At 47.4% G+C, this 24,871-nt stretch overlaps 1 protein-coding gene across 1 annotated transcript in view; it reads left to right on the top strand.

Moving 5' to 3' along the window:
• COL22A1 (collagen type XXII alpha 1 chain) overlaps window positions 1–24,871 on the top strand; it is a 266,083-nt gene that overhangs the window by 218,921 nt on the left and 22,291 nt on the right. Inside the window, exons 46-52 of the mRNA XM_028166969.2 lie at window positions 1,655–1,708; window positions 3,310–3,363; window positions 6,159–6,212; window positions 10,589–10,642; window positions 15,040–15,093; window positions 19,332–19,385; window positions 24,122–24,166. Coding sequence (XP_028022770.2) covers window positions 1,655–1,708; window positions 3,310–3,363; window positions 6,159–6,212; window positions 10,589–10,642; window positions 15,040–15,093; window positions 19,332–19,385; window positions 24,122–24,166 — 369 coding nt within the window. The remainder of the gene's footprint in view (window positions 1–1,654; window positions 1,709–3,309; window positions 3,364–6,158; window positions 6,213–10,588; window positions 10,643–15,039; window positions 15,094–19,331; window positions 19,386–24,121; window positions 24,167–24,871) is intronic.

Below are 24,871 nucleotides of genomic sequence, written 5' to 3' on the forward strand. Positions count from 1 at the left end.
GTCAGTCCTCTTCCTGGAAGAAAGTGAGTCAGGCTTGGAGGTGGCTGTGTTTGCTTTGATCCCCAGCTGCGGTGGAGAAGGAGACAAGGACAACTGTGGAGATCCTTGAGCTGCTGCCATTTAGTTGCTGTGAGATGAGGGTTGAAACCATTCTAAGCCCAGACTGAGGACTGGAAATTGAAAGGAAACCATTTACTTTTAAGGCAGTCGTCCTAAATGTTGGAGAAGCGGTGTGCTATTCTGTCACTTCTTTTCACTGAGGTTATAAAGTGGCCTACAGACAGTGCTGGCTTTATAGATTTTAAAACAGTAGACAAAATTACATGCAAAAATGTTGGAACAAATGCTCTTCCCCTCTGAACCTATTTTTTTTTTTCCTCTACACAAAAGCATTTGGCACTTTACAGGCATTAGATCACCTAACCCTCCCAATATACCCAAGGGAGGCAGCCAGGGTGTATTAGGTAGTTATTGTCGTCAATGAACTGCTGATGTGGTACAACAGTCTGGATAGGAAGATGACTGGGCGTGATGTTTCAGTGAGAGAGTTGTAGGGTTCTGGACCTGGACCCTCGTAGATTGACCTGGCCCCTCACATCCTTCATTTACTGAATGAATAAACAGAGCAAAGAAGGGACATGATCTTCTGAAAGATGCAAAGATAAGGGAGGACAGGCCTGGAAACACAGCCAAGATTGACTAATTGCCAACGACTTCTTTTACTGCATAATACATTCTTCTAAAGGAACTGAAATGTTTTTGTTTAATAATATTTTACTGGAATATACTTGTTAACATACTAAACACAGGGCCAAAAAGGTGACAGTTAAGAGAGATTGGAACCTTTGAATGTTACTTTCAGAATTAGTTTGTAAAACTATATTTTTGGTAGGTCACAGGCTATGTCTTGATGACCATGATAATGAAGATGATGGTGATGTGAGGGAGGAGGAGGAGGAGAATGTTAGAGGTGCCAGGAGTGAATGTTGCAGTGACGGTGGTGATGATGATGATTGATATGAGGAGAGGATAGTGGTTGTGGTGGTGATGATGTCATAATGACAGCAACAGTGATGGTGACAGTGGTGATGATGGTGATAATGATCATAGTGATAATTACGATGAGAATGACGATAGCTGATGTTTATTGAGAGCTAACACTGAACCCATCGCTAGTCTACTTTGTAGATTTCAGTTCATGTAATCCTCACAACAACCCCATGAGTCTGCTGTTATCATTCTCATTTTAGAAGTAGGAAACAGAGAGTTGAAACAACTTGCCCAATGACACACAATTAGTAAATGACAAAGCCAGGATTCAAATACAAAATAGTAAAAAATAATAATTATATTTATTGCACTCTTACTATATCCTGAGCTCTATGCTAAGTGTTTTCCATGTATTATTTGATTTTATTCTCCCAACATTTCATGAGGGGGGCAATCATTACTCTATTTTGTAGATTAAAAAAACTACAACTCAGAGTTTAAATGACCTGCTCAAGGTCCCACAGCTAGTTTGCGCCTACAGCACAAACTTGATAAGAAATTGATGAAGAATGAGAGAATGAATGCATTGCAAAATTTTTCTTTTGCAACGTAGCGCTAGCAAAATTTCCAGTAATTTTCTTTTTTTTTTTTTTTTTCTCCTAAGGGAAATAAAGGAGAACGTGGTGCAGATGGTGAGACTGGACAGAAAGGTGATCAGGTAAAAACTTATTTTACAGTGAAACATTCGCCCTGAAGAAACATCACTATTTCTCCTAGGTAACTTTCATTCCACCGTTTCTGCAATCGTTTCTTGTCTCTTCTTTGCCTTTGGTAGGATTTTCTTCTACATCATGTTTCCATGGTTTCCACCTGGGTTCATTGCCACACTCCCCTTCCCCGATTATCCGAGGAGCCTACCTTTTCTTTTCTTTAAAAACACATATTTTAAAATTTTGTACTCGTTTACTTTTAGTGCTTCTTGCTCACTGAACTGGTAGTCATTCATTACAAAATGCAAAACGCCCCCTTCTTTCTTCCTGCCCACCCACCACTTCTGTTGTATGACTCTCACTGTGTGAGCTAAAATGCTTCATAGACACCCCTTCTCTGCTCAGGGCCCATCCAGCCCTGCTGGACCACTGCTCCAAATGCACTGTAAGAGTGTTCCCGTGTGGATCTGAACGCTGTCTCCCATTCGTCTCCTATCCAGGGCTACCAGCTCACCCTGCACTCTCAAGTCCTCAGCCTCTAACAGCCTTTAAGCCATTTAAACTGGCTATTCTGCTTGTGCCTTGCTGCTGTCACTCTTCTCCCTCTTTTCCTGTTTTCTCTCCCTCCTGCCCTTCCCCTTTCCTTCTAAATCTTCTATCCGTCTCTCGGTCGGTACTCATCGTAAACCAGCTCCGTGCCAGGCCCTGCACCAGACTCTGCGATACAGGATGAGTGCTGGGCAGATCCCTAACCTCACAGGGCTTTTCATTCAGCGACAGGGTGAGGCATGTGAGCAAAGAATCCAGAGGCGGTGAGATAAGAGCTATACTAAAGGTCTGAATGACATACTCAGCGAAAATTCCACTTGTATCTTGAAAGACAAGATTTTTTTGGATTATTGTTATGAGTTGTGAACGGCAGTGATCTCTGGACTGAATGTTACAGTTTGTGTTTTCCTGTGGAAGGAGGTGAAGGAGGAGGGCAGGGAGATCATTTCTTTCGTGGTGGTTTGTTTGGTTTGATAACATTGCTGTACTAAATGAATGCTGATGCAATACACTTTGCAGCATAACCGGTTTAGCTCATTCTATAATACACATGGACTCCTCGCCACATGGGGACGTGAATCTCTTTCTTAAAATAACTGTAATACTGTCATAGATGCCATAACTCAGTTAATCTAGCTATTTCCATTGTGGGTATAAATTGTGTGTATATGTATTTATTTGTTTTTAAATTTTTATTATGGGGTACTTCAAACATACATCAAAATAAGAGCATATAATAAAAATTACCCCATTGTATTTATCACCTGGTCATAATATCTTCCAGCTATTTGGCCACTCTTGTTTTCATCTATATCCTTCTTCCTTCACGTTATTTTGAAGCAAATCCAGTTACAGGATAGATGTGTTTTTGTAAATATTATTAGATACTCCCTCAACCACCTATTTATATATATATAAATATGTTCATATGTGTATATCTATATCCAGAATTTTTATCTGAGTTAGAAGATGGATTCTAGCTTGTTGTCTGAAATTCGGTAGTTGCACAAAGTGCAACTTTTGGGGAATCATTTAAAATAATTGCCTTGTGTTTTCCTAGGGTCATCCAGGAGTTCCAGGTTTCATGGGGCCCCCAGGGAACCCTGGGCCACCGGTAAGTAATTATTTTGAATCTCCTCCTCTTCTGGCCTTGTCATTTGTGCATACTTCCCTACTCCCTGGAGGTGGTATCACATGGACAGACCTCTTATTTTAAAGAGTGGGCTGACACCAAAGGTGTCTGGGGTGAAGTGAAATGTAGGTCGCGGCGGCATCTGGGGTGAGCTCAGAGGGGCTTGGCTACGTTGAGGGACAGTGTAGTCAGAATGCTTTGGGGACAGGGGCCGTTGGCAGGGATGCACAGGCTGCACTCAGCATTCTTCATCCAGCTCAGGTTGGGGGAAGCCTGGGGTAACTCCAAGGTTAGGCTCTTAAGTAAGAAATGTATTATAGAAGCAACTTTCCCGCTTCCGTAGGAAACTGTCCCATGGTGAGAGGCTCAGGGAATCACAGAGTGTCGTGCAAACCCAGACTTTCTTGGACTTACTGTAATTGATAACAATAATAATAACTGCAAGTTATTACTATGTATTATTACTGTTTTCAACAGTTCATTCGTTGTCATTCTAAGGCACTTGTTATCGGTCTAGCTATAGCAACAGCCTTTACTATCATCCCATTTATTCCCATTGACCCTCCTCCCCCTCCAAACAGATGTTCTCCTTGCTCTTCCGGTAGCTGTGGTGCTAACATTGACTGATGCTCTTCTTGGCAAACTTACCTCCCTTTGGTCTAGGTTGCTTGTCTGTCTCCAGCTGATCCCTGAGTTTATTCAGCATCATGCTGGTGTTTATTGAGCCTTCACTTTGTGCCGTGGCTTGGACTGTTACTTGCCTTTGGGAATGGATGCTGAGTCAGCTGCCCATTCAGGTTTAGGGGCCAGTCATGCAGAAGAAATTCAAGAGCAGGCAGCTGACCCTCCTGGTCAATCATACATTGTTTTTTGAGTGTTCATGATGTTATATATAGATACCAAAAAGACAGAGCTCTTTACTTTCACAGTTTATTTTCTGGTGCTCTGTTAGCATTCTTCTTCCAGTAAAACCCTTACCCTGTTCCCAACCTGCTAGCTTAGCTAGATGCCAGAGTCTAGGATGCCAAAAGCTTTTGGCAAAATTATGTAGAAGAATCCAAATTTGGAGTAGAAATGCAATCATTCTGTTAGGTGTGTAATTTTCCCCTGCAGCAGCCCAGATGCAGGGGCGCATGAAACTTAGGCTGTTTATCTAAATATTATCAACATCTTTTTATTTCGTGAACATTTACGGGGTCCTCACCTGGTGAAAGACGTGGAGACAAATCAGACTGCGGCTTGTCTCCAGGATTTGTCTTACACGGAAAATAAGACACACCTTCTACAACTGTGTCAGGTTTCCCTGAGGTCCAAGACCGTGGTGTGGCCATTTCTGTATCCCTAAAACTTTGCCAGCACCTGGTACGGCATAGGCACCCAATAAATGTATGCAATCGGACTAAATAAAGACTGCTGGAAAGGTGTCAGTAAAGTACTGTAAGACCTTGCTTATTTGTTATCCCATGCTTAGTTATTACCTGCCGTGCTCCTGGCCTTGGGTTGGCCAACAGACATGCACAGAAGAAGACCACTGTCATCAGACTTCTGATAACAGAGAGCCCTTTATGGAGATCTCTTAGTGTGTACCTGGTGCTGGCTGGCTAACTCTTTATGTGTTATCACCTTACTCAGTTCTCTCAACAACTCAAGTTAAGTCAGTGCTGTCTTCTTCTTTTTTTTCCTTTTTCTCCATTTTACAAGGGAACTGAGATGCAGAGAGGTAAAGTAACTTCCCATACAGCTAGTCAGTGGGGACCCAGGACGTGGACCCAGGAACTCTGGCTCTGAGAGGGTGCACTCCTAACTGGTACCCTCAGGTCTGTGCTGAGCACATTGTAAACATTGCCTCGTTTACTCCCCACCTCCCTATGGCATGGGCAAGATCACCTTCTGCCTTCTGTGGATAAGGAAACTGAAGCATCAAAGCCAGTAAGAAGCAATGCATCGATTAGTCTAAAGAACCTCTACCTTTATCACCCAGCCAGCCCAGCTCCTAATTCATTCATTTATTCAAGAACTATTGCGTGTCTACTATCTCCAAGGCACTGTTTTAGTTCCCAGTAAACAAGGTGATAAACACTAAGATGTCAGATGGACGCAAAGGCTGGAGAAAAATAAAAACAGAAAAGGGGTGGTGAGGAGCAGGGACTTGCAATTTTGGATCTGGTAGGCTGAAAATGTCTCACTGAGAAGCTGATACCTGAGCCAAGGTGTGGAGGAGGGCAGGTTATGAGCTCTGACACATGGGGGTTTAGACTGCAGGCGGAAGGAACAGCACGTGCAATAACCCTAGGGCAGAAGAAGCCTGTCTGGGGCTCACTCTGCACCACTTACCTGTGTACAACTCCCCTTTCCTTTATCCATCTATGCATCTCTTCATCCTTGGATTGTCGATACAGGCAATTGCCTTCCTTAGCTCTCTGGAAGATAAATCCAATTGTTTATTTCTTGTCTTCTGTCCTGAAATGTTCCCTGATGTTAGCTGAAAATGTCCACTCTGAAGTGAGACCATTTACTCTCATCTTATGGATAATTAGCTGGTGAATGCTTTGGCCTCTCCTGAAATGCGGCTGCTGTCCTCCCGACATCTTTGTATTCCCAGAGGCTATCCCAGCCTAATGGGGAAGGCAGAAACACCTCTGAAACACTTACAGTTCAGACAGCTGGGAAGGGGCACAGGATCTAAGGTCTGTGCATTGCCTCACGCACGAAGAGGAGGTGCTGATGACCTCTGTTCAGATACACAGCAAACTGGCTTTCTGCTTTACCACCCTTAGGGGGCAGGTGGAATTGCCGGAGCTGCGGGACCGCCAGGAATCCAAGGATCCCCGGTAAGTTCCTCGTTGGAGAGGATGTGCCTTCAGTTTGTGTTTGGACTTTCCCGGAACCCCAAGTGTTTGCCAGCCCTGCCCTGGTCCTCCTTAACTCCTGTGGCTCACATTCCACAGGTCTGTTCACTGCTGGTCGACCACAGGAGGAACTGCTTTGTGTTAGAACCCTGGTTACCTCGCCTCTAAATTAAAGGTTTGGATGAAATGACCTGGCAATCTGTGATTCCAGAATTCAGCTTACAACCAATTCAAACTAGTTCAAGGTTTAGCCCCATCTCTCTATTCCTTTTCGGCCTGGTTTCTATTTGGAAGAGGCACAGGGGAGGAGAAAGCCTGGGAGCTACCCCGTCCTGAGCCTGTGGTATGAGCCAGGTGGTATGTCAGGCAGGAGGTAGCTACTGTTATCCAGTTGTTCAAAAAGCAGAGTGAAATTAAGAAAGTGGAAGTCACAGGTCAAGGTCCTAAAACTACACAGGTGGAGGTAGTTGGAATCCAAGACTTTTGTCTCAAACACCAGCATTATATTCATTGCATGAAGCTGCCGGGACCATTCTTGGTTTCAACACCGTAAAGCAAAGGTGAACCTCAGTTTAGCAGGCACTGTGCTCGTAGTCATTACATGCATATTCACTTAAAGGAAATTACGGTCCCTTGATATCCCTTATCTCATCTGACTGCCCTATCAATAGGAATCATTGTCTCCATTTTATAAGTAAGGAAAGTGGGCATAAGAGAGGTAAAACTACCAGTTCAGGGTCACATGGTGAGGAAATTTCAGGGCTGGGTGCAAACCCCACTCTACAGAAATCTCAGTGTCATGTTCCAGGTAGGGCTATTGCTAGCAAGCAGGTCAACCCTGCCCTGGTACCTCTGGACTCTGGTGCCAGGAGCACTTCCTCCCCAGATGAGGAAGACAAAGGCCAGTGGGGTGATGTCACTCATCCAAGGTCATACGGGAAATTAATGTCCAAGCTGGGAGTTAAGTCAGTTTGAAAATACCCATTTCAGCATTCTTTCTGTTACTCCACGCTGACCCACTGTGCGGGATGGTCGGGGTAGGGGCAGGAGGGATGTCGAGATGGAAAAATAACAGCCGCATGGTTCTTTTTATGATCATCATCTAGCTAATCCTTTTGAAGCAGCCCACCGAGAAGTCCCAGGATGAATAAAATATGAACCATACTGCAGGCAGCTTTTTATTGATTCTCAGACAGAAAAAGATTTCCCCCATAAAAACTAATGGACTGTTTGCCTGAGGAGAATAAGATGTGGGTCCCAGATGTAAATCCTAGGAATTAAACTACATTAAATGAGATATTGATTCTGTCCTGGCAAGTTATACCTGTGCTTGAAGTTGCCCATGGTCTTGGTATTTCCACATAAACATCAAACCAGAAAATAGCTGAAGTTTTCTTAGCACAAATAATGAGTATTGGTAGTTAAAAAACAGAAATAAAGAAAGTTAAATAGGGAATAGTTAAAAATATATATATACACACAGAGAAATCTAAAACATTTCTATTGCATTTTGAGTTAAAACATATAAACCATTTGCCAATCTTTTTGACATGGGATGAAGGCCCTCATTTTTATTTCTGTTCCCCTGAATAGAGTCTCTTGTCATTATATTGTAGAAAAAACATCCACCCATTTACTATTTGTTGCCTTTTTAAAAAGTGGTTTGAGGGACTTCCCTGTTAAGAATCCGCCTGCCAATGCAGGGGATACGGGTTTGAGCCCTGGTCTGGGAAGATCCCACATGCCGCGGAGCAACTAAGCCCGTGCACCACAACTACTGAGCCTGTGCTGTAGAGCCCACGAGCCACAACTACTGAGCCCACGTGCTGCAACTACTGAAGCCCACGCACCTAGAGCCCGTGCACTTCAGCAAGAGAAGCCACCGCAATGAGAAGCCCGCGCGCCACAACGAAGAGTAGCCCCTGCTTGCCGCAACTAGAGAAAGCCTGCACACAGCAACGAAGACCCAATGCAGCCAAAAATAAATAAATAAAAAATAAATAAATTTATTTTTTAAAATGTGGTTTGGGTGTATAACAACACCTGTGAAGCAATTTGAATGTAGGATCCTAGTTTGTTAGGATTTTTTGCGAATCTTTTATAGCTATCTTGTGGTACAGCTATCAGCTATATATTTAGACAGTGAATGTCTCATCTTTATCAAATATTTTCAACATCTTAATTTGCGAAAAAGATCATTCTTTTTCTTTTTCCACCTAAATTTCATTGGGTAACCTAATAAACAATTAAATTGTGTAATTTCCGTAGCAAACAACAAGTGGTAAAAACAGGCTTGGGAACAACCATACTGACTCCTTACTGAGTCTTCGACTCACCTGATTGGAGCAGAAAGACCCTAAATAGTAGATATTTTAGTCTTGAGGGCCATACGGTCTCTGTTGCAAATCCTCAACTCTGCCACGGTCAGGTGAGATCAGCCACAGACATTATGTAAACTAGCGGTGAGACTGCGTTTGGATGAGACTTTATTTGCAGCAACAAGCAGAGGGCGGGAGCTTGCTGACTCCTGTCCTAGATCACTAGTGCTTTCATAGCAGGGTCTTGGGAATAATAAGCGTCCAAGAAGGGATCCAGGAAGCTCTGTTATCAATATGTAAAAATACCTAACTAGGGTGAATATTTGGCCCAAGTTGACCAAAAAACCCACTTTATTTGTTAATGTTTGTAGGTGTCGTGATATGGGGAGGGGGTGAATGTTTTTTTTGTTTTATTATTATTTTGCATTGGTGTAAGTGGTGATATGTCTAAACAGTCTAAAATATCACGCAACGTAAGTTTACAGAGATGCAGGTCATGCCAAATTGTTATCAATGCAAATGTGTAAACATAGCATTTCATTTTTTAAGAGCTAAGAGTAACCTCCCATCATGAATAGGTAGAGTGTAGATACTTTTTTTTTTTTTGAGTGTAGATACTTTCGAGAATAGGTTTTAACAAACCAGTAGTGAACCTAAAACATTGTTCATTCTTCACTAGTTCCCGAAGGTCTAGGGAAAAAAATTCTCAATATCTTTTTTTTTAAATAAATTTATTTATTTATTTTATTTTTGGCTGTGTTGGGGCTTCGTTGCTGCACGCAGGCTTTCTCTAGTTGCGGCGAGTGGGGGCTACTCTTCGTTGTGGTGTGCAGGCTCAGTAGTTGTGGCTCGTGGGCTCTAGAGCACAGGCTCAGTAGTTGTGGCGCACGGGCTTAGTTGCTCCGCGGCATGTGGGATCTTCCCAGACCAGGGCTCGAACCTGTGTCCCCTGCATTGGCAGGCAGATTCTTAACCACTGCATCACCAGGGAAGTCCCTCAGTATCTTAATGATGTGACACTGGTATCTTTCATTTTCTTCAGATTTGGAAATGAAAGTCAGTTATTGAGTTTCTATTGAGTTTAACTAGTACTTACTAAAGAAAGTGTGCTTTGGTCCCCTCATTGAACACTTTACATGACAGTATATTTAATCTCTATGAATCTGAAATAAATATCAAAATATTTTTGCTTTTGCTTTTCTTCCAAGGGGATAACATCACAACCTTTAAGAATATTTCATTTTGTGTGGAATGTGGATCAGAGTGTAAAGCCAGACATCAGTGTTTTATTGCAAAGGAAACACTAGCAGGAAATTATAAAGTTATCAGGACTTTCAAACTACTCATGGTAGAGAAGCAGGATGATATAAATATGCACATTAGAATAAAAATGATAACACTGATTACCTCATCTGATTTAGAAACTCTAGTTGACAGTGATGTGTATTTTTGCTGAGTAAAATGAGAAAGGAAGTATTAATGCACCTTGGTAAACACAATCTTTCAAGGTCTGTTTCATGGGGGAAAGGGATACTAAAAGCAAGCACTGATGGTAAAGAGTTGGGGGACCTCTGGATAAGACGGTGGCAGTAACAAAACCATGTGCCCCTGGTCAGCTGGTCAGTTCTTTACTTGTCTTGAGTGCTGTATGCAGAAGCCCTGCCCGTGCTATGGTCTGTGCTGTGAGGCGGTCTGGGGACAAAGTGCAGAGTTGCATCTGGACCCAGGTCTTGTGGACCCCTAAACTTCTTCCCAGTACGCCTTCCAAGCACTAATTCCCCGAGTCTATGTAATAAGGCCAAGATGAGTTCCGGTCTGCACACCAACCTGCATGATTGTGCTCTGTCCAGGGCCCCTGCCTGCCCTGCAGGGAAGCAGCGCCTGGAAAGGAACCAGGTGGATGAGGCAGATGCAGAGGCACCCATTGCTCCTCACTGAAGACTCCTTCCAACCCACGAAGGCAGTTCTGGGTGAGATCATTTACCTCCAGAAAAGCCAATCCGAGAAATTTAATGGTGCTTCGTGTCTTGGATCTTTTAGGGGAAAGAAGGTCCTCCTGGCCCCCAAGGCCCATCTGGATTACCTGGAATCCCAGTAAGTGGCATTTTTTAAAAAACCTAGTTTCTCTACTACAAAAATAAGCAAAGAAAACTATATTCCACCATTGTTGACACAAAGCATGTTTACTAGGGAAATTTTCGGCATTATAGAAAATTAGAAGAAAAATAATACTAACCAAAGCCAATTTTAGTCTCATTCTTCCCTTATATATTTGTTGTTGTTTACTTATATAAATAAAATTTTCATCTCTCTCTCTCTCCACACACACATCAATCAACAGACACATACATACGTAACTGTGATAATTGTGATAATATAAACATTTTCTATTTTCCACACTGGTATTAAATGCTCATAAATTTTACATACATTCTACCCAATAAATGTACCATAATATATATGATTATTCTTCTATTGCCTCATAAGTCTTATAGCTATTTTAAAAATCTACAATAGATTATTTTACATTAAGTTATTATTTTACATTAGATTACTGTTTTACATTAGATTATTATTTTATTTCTATAGGATGGTGCCCAAAAGTGGAGTCTACTGGTCAGAGCACAATAACATCTAAGGTTCTTGATACATACTGCAAAATTACTTTCCACAAATGTTGTTCCGGACTTTTCAATTTAATATACTTCTCAATAGGGTCAGACTCTCTGGTATGTCAGTAATAAGGCTGGTCCAGAGAGGCCATGTGCTGCCTTCTTCATCGAGAATAAATCCTTGTGTGGATCCTCGTCTGACGTGTGCCTGCAGCTGGGACCTCCCTGGACACAGCCCCACCCCTGCCCTCCACGGGGCATCCTTTTGTTCCAGCCATACTGGCTTCCTTTTGGTTTCTAGAACGCTCTGCACCCTCTCCTCTCTAGGCCACAGGACCTTTGCACATTCCTTTCTGTCCACCCAGGATGCCCTCTTGTCACTCTTTCACTATTTGATGCCTTTGATCTTTTCCAGCTCATCCCAGGCATCACTTCCTAGAAGTTTCCTCTGCCCCCCAGGCTAGGATAGGCTCTCTTAGTCTCTTTTTCTTTTCTTCCTAAGTGCCTGTCTCAGCTGGTAGTCACATGTTTATTTGCGTAATGGTTTGATTAGTGACCACCTCCACCATTGTTCACTAATTGATTTGCTCATTCAGCACACACTGATGAGGCACCTACTGGGTGCTGGATCTGGGGACCTAACAGAAGAGTGCCTGGTAGTCATGGGCTTATATTCTGGGTTGTGGGTTCTATGGGACGAGGCTTTTGTTCCCCACACGTGGTGGGCACACGGCAAATATTACTTAAATAAATATGTGGATGCGTGAATTATTTTCCCAGAGCCCTTCCTCCTTGAGTGTCTGATAAGTGCTACTGTGGGTCGAGCAGGCATTTCCAGGGCATCACCAGTAGCCGTCACTGCAACCACACAACCCCGGAGGTTAAGTTACCTGTCCAGGGCGCACAGATCTTAAAAGACAGGCTGGGATGTGAAACCCCGGTTGGTATAAACTGCAGCGCTGTAGCCTAGTGTGTCATAGCAGCTAGGAAATACTTGATTTAATTCCAGGAATAATAAAGCTAAGGAGAGAAAATTCCAGTTTGAATTTTCTGCCAAACCCTATGGTCAAAGTCCTAGGGTACTGGAGAAGAGAGAAATGACCTGAGATACGAGTGTGTGATTTTCTTAGTAGTATCCCTCCTCTGTCCCACCTTCCCTCTTTCCTTCCTTCTTTCCCTCCTTCTTTCCCTCCAGTGCAAACCCCTGCTCCCTCTTATCCTCAGAGGAAAGCCGAGACATCGACCTCCCTGGCGCCTCGTGAACTCACCCTGTTTTCCTCTCTGTCTCTGTCTCAGCCCTGTCCCTGTACACTCCAGCCTTGCTGCACACCCCTTCCTCCCAGCCACTCTAAACAGCTTTGCCTTCCTCCAAGTCATCCCTATGTAGAAAACTCTTCCTCTCCCTCTGCCCGGGCAATAGGAATCATCATAGCTTTCATGCGCATTGTGCTAACCGCAGGGCGGGCTCAGTGCAGAGAGCTTTCCACGTGTTCATATGCATAATCCTCACCACACCCCGCTCCTCTGTTCATCCCGAGGTCTCGGCTAGACATCATCTTCTCCAGGGAGACGTCCTTGAACCTGCCCAGTGGGGTTAGGTGGGAATCAGAGCTGTGCTCTAAGAGCACTTCCTTCATAACCCCTTGCAGCACTTGGGATTTACAATCATAAATACCTGTTGGTTTTCTGTCCACCTCCACCCACCCCCTCCCCCATCACAGAGGCAAGTCGGTGTTTCCTAAATCTGGGCTGAGTGCAGGACAGGAGGAATGAGTGATCCAAGAATGAACAGCACGCACCTGACCTATGTATGCCGGCATTCAAGGAACCGGATGTACCCAACCAGCGCGGAGTGGTTTTTTTTTGGCAGGGGAAGGGTCTGGTGGAGAAGCCAAACAAAAAAGGAAGAAACCACTGACACAGAGCGTGATGCATAGTGTGACAGATAAATGGGAAAGCCAGGCCTGGAAGGGTGCCTGGGGTAGGTGACCCTCATAGATGAGTACTCAAGGTCAAGTTATCCAGGCAGAGGAAGTTGAGCGGGGTCACAAAGAAGGTATTTCAGGTAGAAGGAGCAACCTGCAAAAAGACATGGGTCTGTTTACTTACACTGACCGACTGTAAGACACATTAAAATGGGAAGTGGCTTCCATGTCCGATAGGGGCTGTGAGGGATACAGTGTAACATTTCACTAACACTCTTTGAGCACCGACGTTTGACTTCCATGAAATAGAATTATAAAACTTCCCGTGATAAAGGGCCAGCTCTGTGTCGTGCACTGCAGGAAAGACCCTTCATACATGCCTTACAGCTCCTCCGCCTGCAGTGTGAGTGTCAACGTCCCTTTAATTTATTAAAGGTGAAGAAATGAGGCTCTGAGAGTTCACGGATTGCTCAGCAATGCAGTCAGCAAGAGCAGTCTTTCTCTCTTGGAAGCCACATTTCCTTCTCAGGTGATTCAATAGGCCCCACTCAGCCCTCTTGGGCGTTGTCTGAAGTGGCTCTCCTGCTGCTTCCCAGAACCAGGTGCCTGCCCCAGGGGTCCCCTGGGGTCTCCTCCCAGCCTCCGGCCTCTCCTTCCTGTGCATGTCTCACCTGGGTACGTTGGCTTTCTCTTCTGTGCGTGGGTCTCTTGACCCTCCCCCCCGCTGCCCCGTGCATGGGAGAAACGGTTTCTGGAGTTAAACTCTTAATTGAAAAGAGGATCAGTACTGCGGGGCCTCCGAGTCAGCCAAGCCGGCGTACCTGGCGTTACCATGGTTATGCCAGGAGCAGGGTCTTAAGGCGTTACGGGCGCACGTGGAGCATCGGCTAGTGGCCTGGATGGTCAGTAAACTTAGACGGCCGTCCTCAGTGCTTCCTGCCAGCGCCGGGGCGCTGACGTTGAAGGCGCTGGTGAGGAACGACGCGCCGGCCGCGGGCGCTGACGTTGAAGGCGCTGGTGAGGAACGACGCAGCGTCTCGTGCGCGCCGGCCGCGGCGGGAGCAGCCACGCTGCTGGCGCCGGTTACCGACGCCTGGTTTGCTAAACGTTGCAGGTGGTGGCGTTGCTTCTGAGCCCCCTCGTGACTCTGCCAGACAGGTGTGTCATCTGTGTTTAGGAGAGGGGCCGCTGCGAGCTGAGAATGTCAATAACTCACCCAGGATCATAGGCATGGTTGGTGCAAGTGGGATTCAAACCTTGCCCGGTGTGACTCAGGTTCCCCTCTGCCTTGCTGCCTGGTGCTTGCTTTCCCCGGAAGCCACCCAGCCCAGGTGACCCAGGATTGGAACCTGAGTCTGTGTGATGCTGTAATCATTGTCCTGATCTGCAGAGATTCCTGAAGAAGAATGGTCTCTTAGATGAAACATGAGGCTTATAGTGTCTCACTGAGAGCAGGAGGTGGGGAGCAGGTGGGGGATTGTAGCTTGATTTCATGGAAAGAAACGTGGCATGTTCGTGGCCTTCCTGTAGCCCGGACATGGCCCTGGCTGTCGTTCACCTCGCCCGCTTGTGTCCCAGGAGCTAGGTGCTCCGCTGCAGGCCCCTCGGGGTCCTTGCCGTCTTCCTCAGAAGCCGCCTCCTCGCCTCCTCTTCGCCATGGTCAACCCAGAGATAAGCCCATATTGTCCAAAGTTTGACTTCGTGAAAATGTCCAGTAGGGGCTTCTTTCAATCTATAGCAATAATAATGCAGTTTATTGCTTTTGCACTGTGTGCCAGGTACTGCCAACCAGAGATCCAAGCCAGAAGCGTGGTGTTGGGGGAGAAACCATGAAAAATGAAGCCAGTTCTGCCTGGTGTGTGTGAACGTAGCTGTACACCAGGCGGAAAGGCGTCTGTCCTTCCCTTCCTCTTAGCATCTTCACCCAGATAACCAATTTGAGTTTATCTTGCAGGGAGAAGAAGGCAAAGAAGGCAGAGATGGAAAACCAGGGCCCCCTGGAGAGCCGGTAAGGGACTCTAAGGTTCTTATCACTTACACGCCAGATCAGCCATTTCTCAGAAGCAACTACTCTGTGTCCAGAGCTCCTGTGAACCAGGCACAGTGAGAGTTATTTGTTGTGCATTTCTTCATTTAATTCTCCTGAGACCCCTGCAAGGTAAACACCGCTGTGCCTATTTTACAGCTGAGGAAACTGAGTCTCGGGGAGTGAACTCTATCCTGGGGCTCCTGTCCCTCCCTTTCTGCTTTTTTTTTTTTTAACTGCCTCTGCAGCCTCCATCCTATTGATGTAGAAGGGAACTGGGCAGGTGAACACTGGCTGGAGTGGAAACCTGACATCCGAAAAGCCTGTTAAACCCCTGAAAGCCTGAGCTTCACCTGCCTTCTCTAGGGGATGTGAGTTTGCCCTTTCTTTGACATTGGCATAGAGGTTTTCTTTTTTTTTCCTTTATCTTTAATGTCAGCTGCCGGGCCACACAGTGAGATGGGCTGTGTGCTGCTGAGGACGTCCGTCTCTGTGGCCCCAGCAGCTATTGGCTGGAAGTGTGCAGTGATTTCTTCAGACCCACCTCCCTGACCTCGGAGTTGTCCTTCCTTAGGACTGTCAGCCCCTCTTGAGTGTGGCTCTGGGCTCAGTGATGATGCTGAAGCTTCATTTCCTAGCAGCAGTTTTGTCTTCACAAAGCCCTTCCCCAGCCTCAACACCCAGGGGAAGATGGCAGGTGGCCCCTGGGGCCTAGAGACCTGGTTCTCCCGACGCCCACCAGCAGGAGACAGTTAATGATGGGGATGGGATGCACCCAGTAAATACCAAGCAGCTGTGCAGAAGACTGCGGATGTTTTCTAGATACTGACATGGGACTTCTCCAAGATACATTGTTGAGTAAAAACGCAAGGGCGCAGAGCAGTGTGTTTAGCCTGCCCTATTTTGTATGAAAATGGGTCTGTGTATATTTATCTAGCATTTACATAAAGGGACTCTGGGAGACTCCAGAAACACCAAGAGAAGTAGTTTCCATCCATGGAGGGAAGTGAGGATGGGTGATTCTGAGCAGAAGGGACAGAGGGATGGGACGTCAATTTTTGGTCCGTAGTATGTTATTTTATTATCTTTTTAATTTTTGGAGCCGTGTGTGCAGTGCTTATTGATAAAATTAAGTTAAAATATTTTATGCCAAAATTACAACCACAACCAGAAGAAGAAACTGGTTTCGGATGCTGGCTTCACTCCCTACAGGCTTTGCGACCTGGCTTGAGTCAAAGAGCATCTCCCAGCTTCAGTTTCATCTCAAATAGAATGAGAATAATAGTAGCAACTTGTTGGAGTTGCTGGAGAATCAGATGCGGTGAGAAATTGGTTAAATGCATCAGGCTTCTCTAACTGTTAATTAATTCAGTAAGTTACTTTTCCAACTGCTCTAGTTTTAACTCCTGGTGAGGTTAGAACCTCAGAGCGTTTAGAACCAGTAAGTGGAATTACATAACAGTCTCCAGAGCAAGGCTTGTGCTCCATTTAATTTGTGCGGCCGTAACTGTTATGACTCATTCTGCGTCTTATGCAACCTGCCAGAAGTACCTTCTTTATCACTTTTCACTGCTTGCCAGATGCTGAGACCAGGACTCACTGCTGAGGGGAAAGTAAGAGCTTAGGGCAGCGAGCAAAGTAAACAACTCATCTGAGCTGCTGAAGGCTGACGTCCGGCAGCGCAGCCCTGGTGGGCAAGCGGCGGTTAGCCAGGCTGAGGACGTGGCAAGGGAGCGAGAAGGACAGGTATCGCCACCGTGGCTGACAGCTGCCGTGTGCACACTGAGGGGGTACTGAGCGCCTCATTACATTTCACAGTGTAAGCCCCAGGAAACCTCTGTGGGGTGTGGGTATCATTATTGGCCCAGATGAGGAAACTAAGGCACAGAGAGGTTAGATAGGCTGGCCGAGGTCACACCGCTGGTAAATGAAGCATCCGGGACCCGCACCCTGAAGGCTGACCCCAGAGCTCAGTCAACGCAGAGCAGGCAATCAGCTTTTTTGCAGGAAGTGTATTATCCTGAGAGGCTGTCACTGGCAGTACAGGATAACTGAGGCCCTTGGTCTTCACTCAGTCTGTTTGTGGAATGCCTTTTCCAGATAGGCCTGTGCCAGGCGCTGGGTGTGGACGTATGGAAGGCCAGGTCTGCCCTGGGTAAGCAGTGGCTAAGTCAGTGCATGGAAGGCAAGGCTAGTTCTGCTGGAAGCACAGGGGGCTCGGCAGCTCTCCCCAGCATGTGGTCCAGAGCTCACCTGTCAGTTCGTTCCGGGGTCTCAGCGTGTGGCCATCCTGACCTTTATCACTCTGAGCTGCTTGGGAGGAGATTGGCAGAGGGGGGCACCAGAGGTCCCCTGAGAGCAGACCTGGAGACCAGGATGGGGGGCGGGTGGGGTATTTGGAGGAGATCCCAGGAGCATGGACAGAGTGAGGAAATGGAATGAGGAAAGAAGGAAAGCTGCTGGAAGGCCAGTGGGCAGACGTTCCAGTGGGCACCTCGGGTCCACTCCCCCGGAGACCAGCTGAGAATGTGTGAGGAGCACACGTGGCCTCCCTGGTCCCACCCGTGCCAGGGAGCAGGGGGCTGGGGTATTCTTATTCTGCATCAACTTCAGCCTTTCTGCCTGGGGGTTGCTTGTTGGGGCGTGAACTCCCACACACTCGGGCCTTCAACACCTCGGAGTCAAGTGCCCCAAAGGCTGTTCTGGGCACGGCCTTCTGCCTGAGTGGGGGCTGATCAACAGAGTGGCAGGAGCCCTCCCGGGGAGCCAGGGGGCGTGGCTGGGAAACAGCAGCACTGGCTACTGGCAGTGGGTGGTTAATTTCCACTTTGACTTATTCCTTCAAGTCCCTATACATTGGGGACATGGATGGACAGACAGACAGTAGACAGACAGATGCTGGATGCATGGATAGATACACAGATAAATGGGTAGATACGCCGCTTTTAGAGTTGCCCGTTTCGTCATTTTTAATAGGAGGCATTGGAGTATTAGTTACAGTGTAGGGTGAAGTACAGAGGCTCTGGAGCCAAAACGCCTGCACTAGAACCCCAGCTGTGTGACCTCGAGCAGGTCGCTTAACCTCTCTGTGCCTTGGAGTTTTGCCTGGGGCAGAACCAAAGTGCCTCCCTCATGGGTTAGAGTGAGGACTCGACACTGTTGTGTGAAGCGCTGGCGTTGTGCCTGGCGCGTGGAAAACCCTCAGCAGTGGCTGGTGGTTACCCTTTGCCTGCTGGCAGCTTGGGCCAGTGACGGCTGCCCCACTTGACTGTGGGGCAGGAGCCAGGCTCGTTCACAGAGACCTACGTCAGGGAGGCTGTCCTGAATTTACAGCTGAGAAACAGATCCAGGGAAGGGTAATGACCCCCAAGGTCACACGGCTAGACTTAGATGAACTGGGACAGAAGAAGAAACAAACTCGGAAGTTAGAGCTTGGTGCCCTATCCTCCTTTCCCTGTAATTTTCACTCTGAATCCACGGATGCCCTTCTCCCTCTCCCATGCCCCGCCATGGACCCCTTCTGGCCCTCCAGGTTTATAAGCTGTGAAAATGAACGGAGACTTGGGGGAGTAGGCCCTCTTGTTACCGTGGAGGCAGGGCCAGCATGCTGCCCATCTCCCCATCAAGCACACGTGCCCCTTCACCCACTTTCCCGGCTCACCCTAACCCTCCCTCACCTCTCACCACTTTATCTGGACTTCAGCAGTAAACTGCAGGCCCCCTGTCAGCAGGCACTGCTGCCAGGCTGAGGAGAGCCTCCTTTCGGGTGTTGCTGGGGTCCAGTCTGGCTTGGCTGTTTGTTAACTCAATGAAACCATAACTTCTTTGAGCCTCAGGTCCCCATTTGTACCATGCAATCGTTACTAGCTGCCTCGGGGTGGTTTTGTGAGTAGGTATAAAGCACTTTCTAACTTGGGCGTCTACATAATTTCTCATCCAGACCAGAACACTTCCAAGGATAAGAAGGGGCACTGTGAACGGGTGTTTCAAAGATGAAACCTGTGTAACCAGCACCGTCCCAGGAAAGCCAAGAACATAATAGGCAGGGCTATACTGTGCAGATTTCTACGGACTAAAATGGACCACAGTACCAGAGGGTAGGGTTGGCAGGGGGCAGAGACTGGCTGATGGAAATATGATGCTGTGAAGCTCCGGCAGCTGAGAATAGGAAGATCCTGCAAATGTTGTCCTCAAGTTCTTCTTTTCTTCTTTATCCTCAGGGCAAAACAGGAGCGCCAGGTCTGCCAGGACCGGAGGGTGCCCGCGGTCCCCCTGTAAGTGCTGAGTGTGTGTGTGTGTGTGTGTGTGTGTGTGTTGTCCACAGTAGAATAAAGCCATCAGTCACTTGACTGTGACACCGTGGGTAGGGTTCTCTGAGACTGCTTGGCCGTGGATTCCAGAAGTACCTCTCTTCCAAGACCTTGGTACTTCTGTGCAGTAAATCCAGTCCTTTCACATGCCATTGCTGTAAAATTTATTTTCAAACTTGCACCCATTGTTACTTGTTGTTCTAAGTTTTCTTTGTTCTTATCCTATTTATTATAATTTTAATGGACTTCCTCTGGATGATAGAACCTAAAAATGAATCTCAATTTTAATTCTGAACCCTTTTCACAGCTAAAGCGTTTTTCCCCAGTTATAACAGTAACTCATTCTCATTGCATAACAATAACAAATGATGATGGTAATAAAAGAGAAAGAATAAGAAAAGTAATGTTATAGAGAAGAAAATAGAGTTACTTATAATTCTACAACACAGAAGTAAAGCTCTTTTAACGTTCTGGTATGTTTTTTTAGTCTTTTTTTCTATGTATGAAATCCAACATTTATATATCTAAATCTACATCTATCATTTATATATCTAAATCTGTATCTAGCTGTCAAGCTATTTATTATACATATATACAGACACCTTTTGTTTTTTAAGAACCACCATTTCATCTTTTTATTATATAAAATTTCAAACATACACAAAGTAAACAGAATAGTGAAATGAACTCCCATGTGCCAGTCACTCAGCTTCAATCATCATTATTCTGCTTCATATCTACCTCTACTCATTTCCTATACCCTACTCAATACTTTAAAAGTTTTTTGATATAAAATTTACATACATCAAAAAATCTTAACTGTATCATTTGGACAAATAGATATACACATGTAACCCACATCATCATTTCATTTTAAGCCCCATGGTTTTCTGCAGGGCTCTAAAACAAGACTCAACAACCTGGATCCCATTTTAATGTTAGGATGGCCAACCCAATGCCAGTGGCTTAGATTGCATGATCAGTTAGCAGTGGATATGTTGAAGGGATGTTGAGGTAAGGAGGGGTATACTGTTATGTATATGTATGCATAAAAGATCCACAACAGAGCAGAACAGGAAAGAAACATACCTTGCAAGTAAAGGAGTTCGACTTAGAGCGATCTATGATAGAAGATAAGCAAGCCCACAAGAGAGAGAAGAGACTTCATAACTTTATAAACTCCATGAGAAAAAGAAGAGACTTCCTACTTTTTAGCTTTTAGATGGCAATTAGAGGAATCCCAAAACAGAGCCTAAGAGGTTGCCTTGATCGTCAGTGTTTTAAAGCTTCTCCACAGCCTGTTGAAAAGGCTCGTGCTTGACAGGGCCTTCAGTGCATGTCTTCACTCTCTCCTACCTATAAAAATGAACTCTATGTATTTTGGGGTTGTTGGGTTTTTTTAGCTAAATGATTTACCCCTTTATAATTTCAAAATTGGTTACAAAATTCCTTAAATTTTCTTTGGAAACGAATATGATGTTCAATGAAAATCTTAAAATCCAATTATCTGGCAAGAAGTAGGAGATCAAAATGCTAGTTCTATTTCCTTAATGTGTTTTTCTGTTAAAAAAAAAATCAATAACTCACCTGGCTAGTATTCAATAAGGAGGAAATAAAACACAAAAAATACTTTCCTTTTTCCCAACTCTCCTTGCTTTTCACCTGCTTGCATCAGGAGAAGAAACCTAAGGATGGGGACTACCACCTCTTACGGGGATTAAAACACAGAATTAGTGATTTTTTTTTTAAGGTCGTTTCTGGTTTATTGGAGGGAGGGTTTTTTTTTTTTTCTTTTTTCAGCCGCGGAGATCCATTTGCTGGCAAGTGTGCTGGGGCAAGAGCCACCTCTCAACAGAGAGTTGTAAGGAATCCTCCTTCAGTGCAGGGACAGAGGTTAGAGACCCAGGCAGTTGAAAGAACACCACCTCCTCTGGCTGGCACGGCGTGAGCTTGGAAATAAGACAGACCTGGGCTCAGCTTTCACTTTGTCATTTATTAACTTTGTGACCTGGGTCAGGGGACCTTTCTGAACCTCTGTTTCTTCTTTTATGAAATGGGCATCAGAATAGCTCCCACTTCTATAGGGTGGTTGTGAGTACCGAAGGAGAAGATAAAACATGGAAAATTCCCAGCCAAGTGTCTGGGACGTTGTGCGTGGCTCTCTTAGCTGGTGCTTTTGTCCGTGATTATTTGGGAGGAGAGCAAGCAGGGCCCCTGCCTCTGCGCTGGCTGGATTTGGGGAAGATGCTGGGCCCCAGGAGGCCCTGTCCCTCCCCAGGGAGAGGGAACTGGCCTATTTTGAACAGTGGAGAGCACTGTTTATCTCTTTTTCAATCCTTACGGCAACTCTGCAGAAGCGGGTTCTACCCTCACTTTACAGATGTGGAAACTGACTCCCAGTGAGGAGAAGTAAAGCACCCAAGACCCACAGCTAGAAAGTGGGGAGCCATGGTTCAGTTCCAGGCCTGACCCCAAAGTCAGCCCTGCTCCATCATACTTAATAGCATGGAAAGCCCCTTTCCATAGATTAATCCTGCAAAGCTCTGCCAGGTGGGTATTTTTATTATCCTCATTTCATAGATGGTGATGTTAGGACTCCAAGGGGTAGGTTGACTTTTCCGAGGTCGGAGTGGTTCAATCTGGAGTCACATCTAGGCGACTTCGTCTCCTCCTCCCAGGCTCTGAGAGCTTCCCTTTGTGTTGCACCGCCCTGCGGCCTGGGAAGTGACCTTCAGAGCCTCCCTCCTAAGGCCACCCGTTCTTATCCCCCAAGTGGTGAGGAACAGGAAAGAGAACGCGTTGCCAGGGTAACAAGCACACCCACACAGCAGGGGGGCTGCTAGGCCGTAGCTCTCATCAGATGGCCAGGCCAGAGGGCTGTCTTCTCCCCAGTAGCCTCTTCACTTGCGTTTTGAAACCAGGAGATAAACTCAGGAGATAAGGTCTGAGAAGGGCCTGGTGGCGTCAGCTGGGAGGCATTTGGCCTTGGCCCCAGAGGGCCCTATTTGGCCACACACTGCTGCCTCCCAGAGTTGAGTGTGGCACTGGAGAGGCTTTGAATCATGCAGTTTGAATCATGGCTCTACCGCTTACTCTCTGTGTGATAGATCGGCCTGAGCTTCTTTTCTATAAGGTGGGGAAAATAAATCCCATCTTACAGGACTTCACTGCACTGAAATGGGAGCGTGTCCCAGGGCTGCAGCACATACGCAGTAGGGGCTCTGCAGATGGGGTTCTCCTCTCTTACCCCTGCTGCATTCTTGCCCCTGTCTCCCCGCCTCGTTCCTTCCTTACGGCGAGTGAGAGGCTAGGACAGGACCTCACCACTCACTGCTCAGAGAAGGGCACGATTTCCTGTGCTGTGCAGCCCCTGTCTGTGGGGCTTGTGTTAACAAGTGAAATTAAATTCAAGGCCCCGTCCCAGGTGCTCCCCAGACCCTCTGACCTTGACCTCCGTGCACAGGCATCAGCCCTCGTACAAGGGCATCGCTCTGAGTCAGCCACTGGCTGGGGACTCAGTCGAGCAGGACACTCAGAGCAGTGCTCTGGCAGCGATGACGTGAGGAGGTGACGCACAGAGAGAAAGGTGCCCGGAAGGCGGTAGATGGTGACAGTGGGAGGGGCGAGTGAGATGCTGGAGTTGGGATGGGAGGCTGGCCGAGAGCAAGGCCTGTAACCGGGGGGGATTTATCCGACGGGCAAGTGCGCACCAGCAGGAGAGAACAGCAGTGAACACGTGAGGCCGGCCGCAGGAGCCACGGGTGGGGCGGGACGTGCAGCAGGACAGGGCCCCGGGACCTGGACGTGGTCCGCCGGTGCGGGGAGGATGGGCAGGGGCTGCTCAGGTGCGGGATCAGTGTCCCGTGAATGCCTGGGTCTCAGCAGGTGGGCAAGCACCCTGACGCCCGGGCTGCGGAGATGCTGTTCCAGATGGTCAGGAGCAGAGCCTGGGGCAGGACAGTGGGAAGTGGGAGGGCTTTGGGGCTGCGCAGGCCTGCCTGGATCCAAATCCGATTCCTTTCTAGCTGTGGGGCTTTGGGCAGGTGTTCTACCTCTCTGAGACTCAGCTTCCTCGTCTGTGAAGTGGGGATTATTACACAATCAGGGTGGCCTGACTGTTAACAGATGATAGTGGCAGCTCCGCTAATGGCTTCCTCTTTGCTCAGAGGGCTTGTGCTTCAGGGAGAGTATCTCAAGCTGCTCTTCTGCGCAGGGAGGGCCCAGCCCCATGGCCCAGTATGAGGCTTCCGGGCTGGCTCTACTCACAGGTGCTGGGGGGGACCAGCGATGGCTACAGGAACGAGGAAGGTGCCCAGGCCCTAACTTGGGGTGAAGGCAGTGTTGTCGCAAAGGGAACCGCCTTCCCCAGGATCCCGGCGGAGGGGGTCCAAGCCACGTGGTATCAGATGAGGAAGAAGCGGGAGTTCAGGAGCCACGTGGGGAGACCCCACCACCCTCCAGGACATTTGTGGGACGGGGCCCTGCAGCCCTGCCGTCGCTGCAGAGTGACCGGGAGGAAGGGCCTGGCCACCCAGTCAGGCATCAGGGACCTGGCCCATGCCTGGCAACTGGTCAGGAACGAGGGGCATCGGGTGAGACAGAGAGGGGTCAGGGTGCGCTGGACCGTCTCCCTGGGGTCCGCCCTGCCCCGCGTTGCCAGCCTGCTCCTTGGTGGGATAACTTCATTCTCTTTCTTCTAGGGCTTCAAGGGACACACAGGCGACTCTGGCCCCCCTGGCCCCCGGGTAAGTGGACATGTCGCCATCAGGTCGTCCCAGCGCACCTGAGCCGGCACTTCTAGACGGAGGGCTCCCGGGCCCTGCGGGCGGGGCAGTGCCGTGCCACCTGAGAGGGGACAGTGGCCGCATTGGAAGCATCATCCCTCCTCGGTCAAGTGTTTCTAGACATTTCTTCTGGGGGCCAGACGCTGATGTACAACCAGTTCGACCAAGACAGCCTGAAGTCAGGTGTGGTCACTGCCGGCTGTGCCGCCCACAGACTGTGCTGTCCTGGGTCCGGGGAGACGAGTGCTGTCATTAGGTCTACTTTCCAGGGGAGGGAACTGAGGCCCAGAGGATGTGGGTGGTTTTCCCGAGGTCCCAGAGCTAATGTGTGGAAAGCTTCGGCTTAGCCCAGATGGAAGACCCTGGGCCCTGTCTTCCTATCCTTTACCTTCCCCCATCTCTTCCAAGTGCCCCAAACAGAAGGACCCTCAGGGGGCCACCAGTTAACCCCACTGCTCTGTACAGCAAGGAGAAAGCTGAGGTGCAGAGAGGGTCCGGTGGGTCCGCAGGTGAGGAGACAGAATCCCCAGCGGTTTGCCCGATGTGTCAGGAGGTGCTTTCCTGCAGCTCAGAGTGGCAGAGCAGGCCCAGGACTCGAAGCTGGCCTTGAGGACACTGCAGACCCCACTTGGGGCCAGGACTCAGTAGGGTGCTTGCGGGTGGGCC

This window comes from Balaenoptera acutorostrata, chromosome 17 (assembly GCF_949987535.1).
Source record: "Balaenoptera acutorostrata chromosome 17, mBalAcu1.1, whole genome shotgun sequence".
Classification (NCBI taxonomy): domain Eukaryota; kingdom Metazoa; phylum Chordata; class Mammalia; order Artiodactyla; family Balaenopteridae; genus Balaenoptera; species Balaenoptera acutorostrata.